Raw genomic sequence first — 12,842 nt, 5'->3', positions numbered from 1 at the left:
TACATCCATGTTTTGTGTTTTCAAACTGGCAGGGTCCTTTTCATTCTTTCCACAAACTGAAAAGCTATAGGATTGAGCCCTGAGAAGTGCAGGTCAATTCCAAGTACTGACTCAGAGACCTTTAGCTTCATTAGCTGTGCATCAGAGTCACTGTCTCTCTCTGTCTCTATCTCTCCCTCTCACACACAAATATGTTCATCCCATATTTTTATAATTAGGAAATAATATTATGATTAATAAGATAATCAGAATAAGAACAAATTGAAATATTTGTTGAATGCCTACCACAGGCCAGTACAGTTCTAGGACAGGGCATATACAGCAAACAAAAGAGGCAAAAGCCTTGCCCTCATGCAGCTGATGCTAACATTTGCCAAGACACATGGTGAAATACCCTTGGGCTGAGAATAAAAACAATGTTCCCCAACCATATCCAGATAATGTTTTCCAATCAGAGGTTCCTTTGAAACTCAAGGGTGAGGAAAAGTTTTATCTGTCGAACACTCTACGGTTAAAAAGCTTTAGGTACTTGGACTCCCTCTAGAAAATAACAGATTCTATTCTTAATTCTGTTAATTCCAAAAATAAAACATAGAATATTGGAATTATTTTGTTCCCACACGAGTCCATGAATTTTCTTGCAATAAATAACACGTTCCCAATCCCTTTATTTATTGTAATTTGTGATAATAACTGTCATCATCAGAGTCATACAAAAGATATACACATCATGATCTTGAAGTGATCCTGGATTGTAATGCATGTAGTTTCAACTTGCTTTCAAAGAAAGTCAACCTTTTCCAGATATTTCCTTTACAACTTCTAAGCTTGAGAAAGACTAATTTTTCATTAAATTTGTATAATATAATTCTGTTATTTGAGCCTCTTCAACATGAAATACTCATGGTTATGGTATGTGTACATGGGTACAAAGAGAGATTCTGACAGCTACTAGCCTAAGAGGTCCGCAGGGTTCTTCGCTTCTCTTGGCTGGTGTGTGTTCCTTGCAGACACCCTGACTGGTCAGTGGAGCATTCTAGGGCATCTTTGCCTCTAGGTAACCCAACATAAAGCTGTAGCCTTAAGTAATATGTTAATAAAATCGGCCCCCACTTCTCAGTTGCAGGGGAGGAAGACCAGTGTCGAAGGCCCCCTCTCAGTCTGCCTGAGGCAACTCCAGCCTATAAATTTATCTCATCACAGGGTCAAGAGGTAAACTCCGAAAAAGAGACCCAACCAAGATCAAAACCCTGACTTGTCTCAACGTGAAACTCTATTCTTTGTGATTAACACGCACCATGTTCACTAGTCAGTGAGAACCAGAAGGCAGCTGGGTGGGGAATGAGTGTGTCCATAGCACTGTGTCTGCAAGACATGGACGCAGTGGTTTCTTAGGTGATGATACAGTGAGCAGCGAAGTTAGAAGAACACTCTTACGTTGGTCGTCGGCCACAAAGTCCCAGCTGGCAAAGAAAACTAGCCTTTATTTTCTGTGTTCAGATTTAAGCAACCAATAAAGTTTTCTTAGTGAGGCCAGTAACAGTCTCATGGAGATGGTTTTATCTCAACACAGGAAACGATGCCAGAGGTCTAGAGTTGTCTGGCCATATGGTCTTGGGAAACTTGACAACACTGTGCCTCAGTTTCCCTCTCTCTAAGATTGGGATAACAATAGTAATCTCCTCACTGGGCTGTTGTGAGAATTAAGAGTTAATGAATGTAATGTGCCTGGTTTATCTCAAGTCCTACATAAGTTTTTGTAATTATTATCCTCTTTGTTTTCCTATTAACTGTTATAGTGCCACTTCTTCTGCGTTGAAAGTATTTAAAATGTCGGATCATCTTCTTTTCCTTTTCCTTGAAATTTTGCCTTTAAAAACAACATCATCTGGTAGTTCTCACAGATCCATCTTTATGGGGACAGCCCCCTACTCACTGAGGTTTATTCAGCTGTATCTTGGCAATTTGGTATAATGTATGCATTCTCTGACTCAACCAATATCTACTTCATCCCTACTGTGAGAAAAAATTAAATACTTCTTCTCCGTTCCAGCTTCTGCACCAGTCCTTAACTAAGTCGAAGCACACACTTAATTGTAGAAGTCAGGACCAGAAAGCCATTTGCCTTTTCCTTCTTATGTCTATACGCAATTTGCAAATCCTCAAGTTTTGCCTTCCCTGTAGAATTTTAAATGACAGATCATTTAAGAATGAAGATACCTTTTTTATAGCCAACTACTGATCTTCAGGTCAGTGTCACCAAGTCCTTTGTTGGTCATGATCTTTGTTGGCATAACCCAACATGGCAGGGTCTCTATTAGGGTTGGGAGTGGGGCCAGTCAGGCTCGTTGGGGAACTGTGTCCTATAACCCTGAGTTGCAATAAACCAGGAGCTTGACTAGGGTCCAAATTGAGATTGACCTTTGGATTCCTTCCCCTTGAATCTGCTTGGTGCACATGGCAAACATGCCCTTCCACCCTGATCCTCTGACAGCTGCCACTCAGTTCAGATTCAGGGAGGAAAAGAAGAGGAGGAGTTATTTCTGCTTTCCTCCCTACCATGCTGCACTTGGGTCTCCTAACTGGTGGCCACTGTCCTGCGGCTCTTCCTCCCGTAGGACACGATGCTGAAGACACTATTCTTCACCATGTTTTCTTTACTGGCTCCAAGTCATGCCTGTCACATAGTTAATAACTTGCCAAGGAGTTTTCTTCCAATTCCCTTGCCCTTGTTCCTTGTTTTTTATTTTTATGCCAGGAAAGAAATACAAAAGAAATGTTGGAATAGAATAAGCATGAAGGGCCATCCTTTTAATTTGAATTCATCCCACATTTCTTTCCTTCTCCTCTTTTGTTCTAGTTGGGAAATTTAGGGCTCTAACTCTCTTTTTTCTCCCTCTTAATTTTTTTTCCAGGCAGTATTGCAGTGTTTTTTTAATAGACTTTATTTTTTAGAGCAGTTTTAGGTTTACAGCAAAATCAAGCAAGAAGTACAGCAAGAGAACAGAGAGTTCCCATATACACTCTGCCCCCCACACACGGCTTCCCCCTCTGTCAACATACTGGACCAGAATTGTACACTTGTTACAACTGATGACACGTCATTGTCACCTGAAGTACATAGTTTACATTAGGGTCCACTCGGTGTCATATGTAACATAGTTTTTAACAGCTGAATAATGACACATACCCACCATTATAATATCATACTGCCCTAAAAATCCTCTGTGCTCTGCTTAGCCATTCCTCCTTCCCTGCCTGGAAAACCCTGATCTTCTGTTTTTAATTGAAGTATAGTTGATTTACAGTGTTGTGCTAATTTCTGCTGTACAGCAAAGTGGCTCAGTTATGTACATACATACATTCATTTTTTATATTCTTTCCATTATGGTTTATCCCAGGCAAACACTGGTCTTTTTATTGTCTCCATAGTTTTGTCTTTTCCAGAATGTCATGCAGTTGGAATCATACAGCAGGAAGCCTTTGCAGATTGGCTTCTTCACTTGGTGATATGCATTTATGTTTCCCCCATGTCTTTTACAGCTCGCTTGCTCATTTCTTTTCAGTGCTGGATAATATTTCATTGTCTGAATGGACCACAGTTCATTTATCCATTCATCTATTGAAGGACATCTTGGTCACTTCCAAGTTTTGGCAATTATGAATATAGCTTTTATAAACATCACTGTGCCATTTTTATGTGGACAAAAGTTTTCAGCTCCTTTGGGTAAATACCAAGGAGCATGATTGCTGGATCATATGGTTTCTATTCTTTTGAACTTATTAAGGTGTGTTTTATAGCCCAGAATGAGCTCTATCTTTGTGAATATTCTCTGTAAACTTGAATATGTGTTCCAGTATTGTCGGATGAAGTATTCTATAGATGTCAGTTATTGATATATCAGGTTGATTGATGATGCTGTTGAGTTCAGCTACGTCCTTACTCATTATCTGCCTTATGAATCTGTCCATTTCTGGTCGAGGGGTGTTGAAGTCTCCAATGATAGTAGTGGAATCATCTATTTCTTCTTGCAGTTCTATCCAGTTTTTCTTTTTCACATAGTTTGATGCTCTGTTTTTGGGCACATACACATTAAGGATTGTTATGTCTTCTTGAGAATTGACCCCTTTATCGTTACCTAATGCCCTTCTTACCCCAGATAACTTTCCTTGCTTTGACATTTGCTTTGTCTGAAATTTAAAAAGCTACTCCTGCTTTCTTTTGATTACTCTTAGCAGGTTATAACTTTCTCTATCCCTTTACATTTTTTTAAAGCAAACACTGTTTTCTTTCTTTTAATATTTATTTTATTTATTTATTTGTTTGGTTGCACCAGGTCTTAGTTGCAGCACGTGTGCTCCTTAGTTGTGGCATGTGAACTCTTAGTTGTGGCATACATGTGGGCTCTAGTTCCCTGACCAGGGATCGAAGCTGGGTCCCCTGCATTGGGAGCTTAGAGCCTTAACCACTGCACCACCAGGGAGGTCCCTGCATCCCTTTACTTTTAATCTACATGTATCTTTATTTTTAAAGTGGTTTTCTTCTAATAACAGATTAGTCGGGTCTTGCCTAAAGTTAGCAATAAACATTTACAACCAAATCAAGTCCACTTGCAAATAACACTATACTGCATCACAGTTAGTGTAAGTACTTTAGAATAATGAAATATGCCTAATTCCTCCACCATGTCCCTTGATTCATTCTATCATTCACTTCACTCATACATTAACTATAACCATCAACAATATTGTCACTGTTATTATTTTGAACAAACTGTTATTTGTTAGATCAATTAAGAATAAGCAAAATAAAAGTTTTTATTTCACTTTCATTTATTCCTTCTCTAATCCTCTTCCTTATGTACATCTCCTTCTGACCTATGTCATTTTCCTTCTTTCTGAAGAACTTCTTTTAAGAGTTCTTGCAAGGCAGGTCTACTGGCCACACATTCCCTCTATTTCTTTTTTTATTTATTTTTTATTGAAGTATAGTTGATTTACAATATTGCATTAATTTCTGCTGTACAGTAAACTGATTCAGTTATACATATATATACATTGTTTTTTTATATATTCTTTTCCATTATGGTTTATCACAGGATATCCTCAATTTTTGTCTGAGAAACTTTATTTTTCCTTCAGTTTTGAAGGCTAATTTCACAGGGTACATACAGAATTCTAAGTTGGTGGTATTTTTCTCTCAGCAGTTTAAATATTTCACTCCACTCTCTTTTTGCTTGCATGGTTTCTGAGAAGAAGTCAGGTATAATTCTTATCTTTGCTACTCTATAACTAGGGTTTCTTTTTCCCCTTGGGCTTGTTTCAACATTTTTTCTTTATCTTTGACTTTCTGAAGTTTAAATACGCTAGGTGTAGAATTGCTGGTATTTACCCTTCTTGGTGTTCTTTGAGCTTCTCAGGTCTTTGTTTTGATGTCTGACATTAACTGGGGGAAATTCTCAGTCACTGTTTCTTTGGATAATAGAAACAGTGACTTCTCTTTCTTCCTTTCTCCTTCTGGTTTCTCACTATACACATGTTACACCGTTTTTAGTTGTCCCAAAGTTTCAGGATATCCTGTTATCTTGTTTTACAGCCTTTTTTTCCCTTTGTTTTTCTGTTTTGGAAGTTTCTATTGTCATATCCTCTGGCTCAGAGAAACATTCCTCAGCCATGTCCATTCTCCTAATGAGCCTATGAAAGGCATCCTTTGTTCTTGTTGCAGGTTTTGTTTTTTTTTTATCTCTAGCATTTCTTTCTGATTCTTAGAATTTTTCATCTCTCTGCTTTTGTTTTCCATCTGTTCTTGCATGTTGTCTACTTTTTCTATTAGAACCTTTAGCCTATGATTCGTAGTTATTTTAAATTCCCAGTCTGATAATGCCAACATCCCTCCCATATGAGCCTTATTCCAGTGCTTCCTCTGTCTCTAAACTGCGTTTTTTGCCTTTTAGTATGCATTGTAATTTTTTACTGATGTCCAGACTTGATGTACCAGGGAAAAAAGACTTCTGAAAATAGGTCTTTAGTAATGTGATAGTAAGGTGTTGGGGGAGAGGAGGTGACCTATGATTGGGTCTCAACCTGTTAGTGAACTTGTGTCCCTGAGCTGTGACCTGCACAAGTGCTTCAGTGCCCCCACCTTGGGTGGACAGGATGGCTGGAGACAGCTGGATTTGGATATTTTCCTTCCCCAACAGGTTCTGCCTTCCTCAACCATCTAGTAAAATAGTATTCTTGAGGGCAAGCCCTTTTAAAAAGCACAGAATGCTCTGGGTGTATTTCAGAATGTCTACTTTCCCCTTCCTCCTGCTGGAAGCCCAATTTTTTCCTCCAGTCTTTACTTTGAGAATGAGGTAGGGTTCCTGGAGATGAAATTCAGAAGGGTGTAGGGTACCCCTAAGTCTGGACACCCTTGGAGTTTTTAAGTCTCAGACTTGTCCACACTGACCCTCCAATAATTCAATTCTAGTTTAGGTTTATCTACCCCAGTGATGATTCTCACACAGATTTCTGCTCATGGGTTTCTGCTCTGGTGAGTTGTGATTCTCTGTATCCACCTGTTTGTCTCTGTAATTTGGGGGGCACTGGTTTGCCTTGTGACCTCAGTTATCTGACAAGTTAGAAGGAGTTGTTGATTTTCCGTCTCTTCAGCTTTTTACTTGTTGTTAAGACAGAGTGATGACCTCCAAGCTCCTTACATGCCCAACCATAAACCAAAAGTCCTCTCTCTAATTTTTTATGCTCCACTTTTAGGTGTTGGTAGGAACATTTTTAGTTGTTGTTGTTACTAAGGGTCTTTGAGATTCATTCAATCCAAATTTAGAGATTTGAGATTGAAATATCTCAGGCAAACCATTTGTTTAAAAATCAAAATGGAAAATAAATTTACTTGTGTCTTTAGATAAAATTGCAAAGAAAATTGCCTCCACTTCAGGAGTTTTCCTGCACAAAACACTATTTCATTAAGTTCACAATGTTTTTCTGACAGTTTTTAAAGTTTTCTTTAAAATATAAAATATAGATCTGAAACACAAAGTCCAAAAGAGAAATAGATAGGAGAAAAAGAGAAAGAGAATAAATTTCAATTTATCCACACTTATTCCCAACTCTCAATTCTAAATCTCACCTTCCTCAACTATCTGTAATTATGGATGATAGCATTTAGCTGTGCATGAGGACAAATCAAAAATCCCAAGCAATGACTCAAAACCTCCATGACCAAGCAAGCTACTTTTGATTAGGAGGTTGCAGAAAAACTGTCTTTTCTAATGCTTTGGTGTAACAATTGTTAATTCGATTAACAAGCATATTTAATACCACCTGCTTTGTGTAAAGTGTTGGCTAGGCGCTAGTAAACTAATCCTGCTTTTTTCAATTCATAATATTTAGTTATGAGGTGATAGAGTATTCACGTTTGAAAGCAACTTGGTGATAATTATAATGTAACTTGTAAGGAAATGCAAATTAATGAAATACTTTACTAGATACAGCACATTGTTCTAGAATGGGTACCTTTGGGGTCAAGAGAGATCTGGGGTGCGATTCCAGCTCCACCATTTGGACAACTTAAGTCCTTGAGACTCAGTTCCTCCACCTATAAACTAGGAAGTAAGAATAGCTCTTACCAGGTTACTAGGATTAAATGAGAGAACACTTGCAGAGCACTGCCATACAGTAGTTACATATCATATGTCAGTTTCCACTCCCTTCCCTTCCAACACAATTAAGTTTCTAAGTGCTGTATTAGTGGGGAGCAGAAGTGTCCACAAACATGCTTTGTTTGGGCCACATAGTCTTTTAAATTTTTAATTTGAATTATTTGACAATACTTAGAATTCAGATAGTTCCTATAAAATCTGGATTTCTGGTTTCTCCTGCAATTTACAATGTCTGGGACCCTTATGGGGCATCCACCCTCTGGATCTGAGAGGCTGTCTCCCCTTCCGTTTCTCCAGTGCCCACCACTCCTTATCGCCTTAGACCTGCTTCACTCCCTTGCAATACCTGCCTGGCCCCCAGTGAGACATTTGTGTCTGTGGTCAAAGGGTGAGGTTAATGCAGGAAGGCTTGCTGAGGACATGGGAGCCATGTTTTGAAGGTTCACGGACACAGAGTATATGCTTAACGGACATGAGCTTAAAGCTGTGGGTCTCCAACTGGACCTCTGCTGGATTTGAGCAGGTTCTCATGAGTCCTTAATGGGCTTCTTTTGTGCTTAAGGAAGATCAGCAGTGGAGTGTGTAGCGTGACATCACTGAAATTAGTTCACACACAGAGGATTAGAGAGGAGAAAGATCTTTCCAGTACAAGCTTGGCTTTTATTGGAGCACACATCCCCTCTCCACCACCACCTCCCACCAGCAGTAAGAAGCACTTTCACTGTCATTTCCTAACCTGTAAGGATTAGAGAAACACAAGCAAGAGAAGACAAAGAGGGAAGTCTGGCGAACTTGACTAGGTCTCTCTTCATAGGCAAAACAAAAGAAAATATTGGGGCAATTATCTGCAGTCCAAAGCAAATTAAAGAAATTCCAGCAAGGGGGGACGTTTTGCCTGAATGATGGTGCTAATTATCTCGGTCCTCCACTTTAGTGATCCTGGGGAGACCTGGGTTAAGAATGCTTTTCCAGGGCTTCCCTGGTGGCGCAGTGGTTGGGGGTCCGCCTGCCGATGCAGGGGACACGGGTTCGTGTCCCGGTCCGGGAGGATCCCACATGCCGTGGAGCAGCTGGGCCCGTGAGCCATGGCCGCTGGGCCTGCGCGTCCGGAGCCTGTGCTCCGCAACGGGAGAGGCCACAACAGTGAGAGGCCCGTGTAATGTAAAAAAAAAAAAAAAAAAAGAATGCTTTTCCAGTGAGCTGGCAGACGCAGAAGTGGAGAGCAAATGTACTGTTGTAACTGCAGCTGTGGGTCTGGAGCCAGTGCTGCCTCTATCCAGAACACCTGTGGAGAACATCCAAGCCTAGATTTTGCCCCTTAGACTAGGGTGATTGGCTGGAAAAAAGGGGGCTCTGGAGAAGATGACCAGCATCTGCATGCTGGCACCCAGAGGAGCCATGCCAGCTTCCTTTTCAAAACCTTTACAACTTTTTTTGTAAATGCATATTTTTTTAATTTTTATTGAAATATAGTTGACTTACAATGCTTTGTTAGTTTCAGGTGTACAGCAAAGCAATTCAATTTTTTATATATATGTATTATATATATATGAATATATATAAGAATATATATTCTTTTTCAGATTCTTTTCCCTTATAGGTTATTACAAGATATTGAATATTGTTCCCTGTGCTGTACAGTAGGACCTTGTTGTTTTATCTATTTTATATAGTAGTGTGTATCTGTTAATTCCAAACTCCTAATTTATCCCTCCCTCTCTTCCCCTTTGGTAACCATAAGTTAGTTTTCTATGTATGTGAGTCTACTTCTGTTTTGTAAATGAGTTCATTGGTATCATTTTTTTAGATCCCGCATATAAGTGATATCATATGTTATTTGTCTTTCTCTGTCTGGCTTACTTCACTTAGTGTTACAATCTTGAGGTCCATCCATGTTGCTGTAAATGGCATTATTTCATTCTTCTTTATGGCTGAGTAATATTCCACTGTATATATGTACGACATCTTTATCCATGCATCTGTCAGTGGACACTTAGGTTGCTTCCATGTCTTGGCTATTATAAACAGTGCTGCTGTGAACACTGGGGTACATGTATCTTTTTGAATTATGTTTTTCTCTGGATATCTGCCCAGGAGTGGGTTTGCTGGATCATATGGTAGCTCTATTTTTAGTTTTTTAAGGAACCTCCATATTGTTCTCCATAGTGGCTACATCAACTTACATTCCCACCAGTGGTGTAGGAGGGTTCCCTTTTCTCTACACCCTTTCCAGCATTTACTGTTTGTAGACTTTTGGACGATGGCCATTCCGACCGGTTTGAGGTGATACCTCGTTGTAGTTTTGATTTGCATTTCTCTAATAGTTGGCGATGTTGAGCATCTTTTCATGTGCCTTTTGGCCTGAGGGGGGTTTTCTGAGGACAGGCAGGAGATGGGTCTCCTCTGCATGTCTGCAGCTGGCAGAGAACCTGCCATCTAGAAGGCATCACGAGACACTGTTATGGATGAATACCATTAATTCCATACAAGTGATTCCCGCGCGTTGGTCAGTGCACCTTTTCCATCCTCACGCGTGTCTGCATAATGAACTCTCTGTCCCAAGGAAACTGGCCAGGAAGCGGAAGGAGACGATGAGCAGCACGCGGCAGGAGATGACGGTGATGGTGAGCTCCATGGACAAGAGCTACGCGGAGCAGGGCACCAGCTGCGACGAGGCCTTCTCCTTCATGGACACGCACAACCTCAACGGGAGATGTGAGTGCCGTGCGGGGCCTGCCTTCAGGGCAGCTCTCGGGTTTCCAGGATTCCACGTGGTGCTGGGGGTTAGGAAACAAAACCTCCCAGAGAATTCTTAGGCCCTGTTGGTTTCTCCAGTCCCTTCAGATGATCCTGGACACGTCCCCATGTGCCACGGTTGCTTAGGAACAGTGGTGTGGGCGGGGTGACGGGACCAGAGCAGACCGCACGGGCAGCCAGGGCCACGTTTCTGTAAAGACCCGAGAGCAGTGACATGGAGGCTTCCCTCCTCACCCAGAGGAAGGCACCTGCTTCTCACCATCCCTGTTGTTATGCAGCTCCTGTTTGTAAGCGAGGCAGGTGTGCAGTCACACGGGGGAAGCCCGTTATAAAGCAGTTCACTAAATGGCAGTAACAAGCTAATTGTTTATTTGTTTAGTTGACAAGTTCTGCCTTTATTACAGGGCTGTTAGTGGCAATTAATAAGCTAAATTGTATTTCCACTTCAGAAGGCTTATGTTTCACACCAGGTGGGTAAACGGAGCTCAGCTAATACCTTCCATGCTGCCACCTGCCATCCAGGTACAAGGCGTTATTTTAGGAAGCCAACAATTACATGAATTGTATGAATACAGAAAGTGCAGTTGCCGTGTCCCTGGTGATCTTCTCGGGGACCAAAAGTAAATCCCGTGGCCTGTGCCTAATGATGTGGTTCACAGCGCTGACAGGTTCAAGGTCAGAGGTTTCTTTAACGTGTGAAATCCATGCCCAAAGGCTGCTGCCGACCCTGGCTGTGCAACCAGGATGCTGGACGGCTTGCACATGGATAAAGAACAGCTGTCACCAATAGTAATAAAGTAAAGGCTGGGGATTGGGAGAATCACAGACACATGGTCTCTGGTGCGAGAGGGCTGATCCCAGTGCGGACGGTGTGCGCTCCTGTCCTGACCACCCACCTGGGCTGTTGGGATCTGCATCTCCCCCGGCCCCCCACCCTCTCTGATCACGCCCGCTGTGGTCAACACCCTTCTCCCACACCTGCCTTTCCCCTACATTCAGCAAGACTTCATGGAAAGGCGTGTTCCTTTCTGTTCACAGTGGCTACCATTGTCCACCTTATCCCAGTTAGAGGCCCTACGTTTATTTATCCACATGCAGCCCTGGTCTGCTGGTGCGGAACTTCAGCAAACACGGCTCTCACCCCGGCGGGCAGGACACACTCCTCAACCGTGGTCATTGTCCTTTGCCCTTTCATGTCATTTTCAGTGTAGGTGGCAGAATCTGGGGTACTTCAGTTTACCACAAATTCCATCCCTTTTTTGTGTGCAATTTTCTCTGCTTTTTTGTAGCAAATATATTTTCCATTTAAAGATATGTAATGCGTTTAACTGCCAAAATAAAGCAACTTAGGATGCATTTGTGTGTGGGGGGCGAGTCCTTCCCACCACAGACAAGATGAGAATTTTTGTCAGAGCAGTTATTTCTTGACCAACAGTGTGGAAGGGACCACGCGGATACATGCTCGCTCTTTCCATGATAACCCATTACTGTTCCAAATCTTCTATTTCATGGTGAAATTCCTCACGAATAAATTTACTTGGAATTGCCTACCCAAAGAGCAGAAACCTACATCGGTAGGTTTCTAGGCTTTTGAAGTTTGAGCAACAGGAGGTATTTGCCTCTGGACAGGATATTTAATTTGGCATTGACTTTTTTAAAAATGAATGTATCTGTGGAAATCCAAAACTGCCCATATAGAGGGGGCTGCTGCAGCAGTGGGGACACAGCTTCTGGGGCTCACCCGCCAGGAGGTGTTATTTGATGCTTCCATTGGTAAAGCCAATGGAGGAAGCACGGCAGGAGGCATTCCACTGTCCTCCCACTCTCTGAACAATGGGTAGGTCTCATCCAATCCCATCCACGGGCAGTGACCCTAATGGTAAACTTTGACATCCTCATACTCTCTAAATGCCTTTAAATTAAAAGAGCAGTTACTGGGGAAGGAAATTTTCATGAAAAGTGTTCATTAGACCACTAGGCTTCTAGCCCAGACCTACTCCAAGCCTGGATATGTTTGAGATCTTTCAGGGTTGGGAAGCAAGTAGTTTTTAGGAATGAGACGGTGAGAAAACTGAGGTTGGAGAATTTAAAAATAAGCCCGAGCACATTTATAAGAATGGGGAATAATCCATCCACCAAAGCAAATGGGAGTCGTACCTGAAAGGGGGGAAAGTAGATATGGATAGTGGGTATGGGTTTAATTCTTATACAAAAAAGGGATTTAAAATACGTTTTTAAAGGTGAAAATAAACATAGTTATTTTGTATCTGCTTTGCACATTTTTACAAAACAAATAAAAATGTCAGCAGGTAATAGGCATTATGCTCCCTGACCCTGGCATGTTTTATAGGTACTCGGGGTTTTGTCCTTGTTTTTATCGACTGCTCTCTTTTTTCCGGGCAGCTTATCATAAACATGCATTAT

At 41.3% G+C, this 12,842-nt stretch overlaps 1 protein-coding gene across 5 annotated transcripts in view; it reads left to right on the top strand.

Moving 5' to 3' along the window:
• The window catches only part of PTPRM (protein tyrosine phosphatase receptor type M), a gene marked incomplete at its 5' end in the record, with an annotated part of 766,253 nt that overhangs the window by 600,043 nt on the left and 153,368 nt on the right, over positions 1–12,842 (top strand). For all 5 annotated transcript variants that reach the window (XM_079718129.1, XM_079718128.1, XM_079718127.1 and 2 more), the window contains one exon: positions 10,225–10,376. In XM_079718129.1, the coding sequence (XP_079574255.1) occupies positions 10,225–10,376 (152 nt within the window). The remainder of the gene's footprint in view (positions 1–10,224; positions 10,377–12,842) is intronic.

This window comes from Hyperoodon ampullatus, assembly GCF_949752795.1.
Source record: "Hyperoodon ampullatus genome assembly, chromosome: 13".
NCBI lineage: Eukaryota > Metazoa > Chordata > Mammalia > Artiodactyla > Ziphiidae > Hyperoodon > Hyperoodon ampullatus.
Note: the sequence above shows the minus strand (reverse complement) of the source record. Positions and strands in the feature narration are given on the sequence as shown.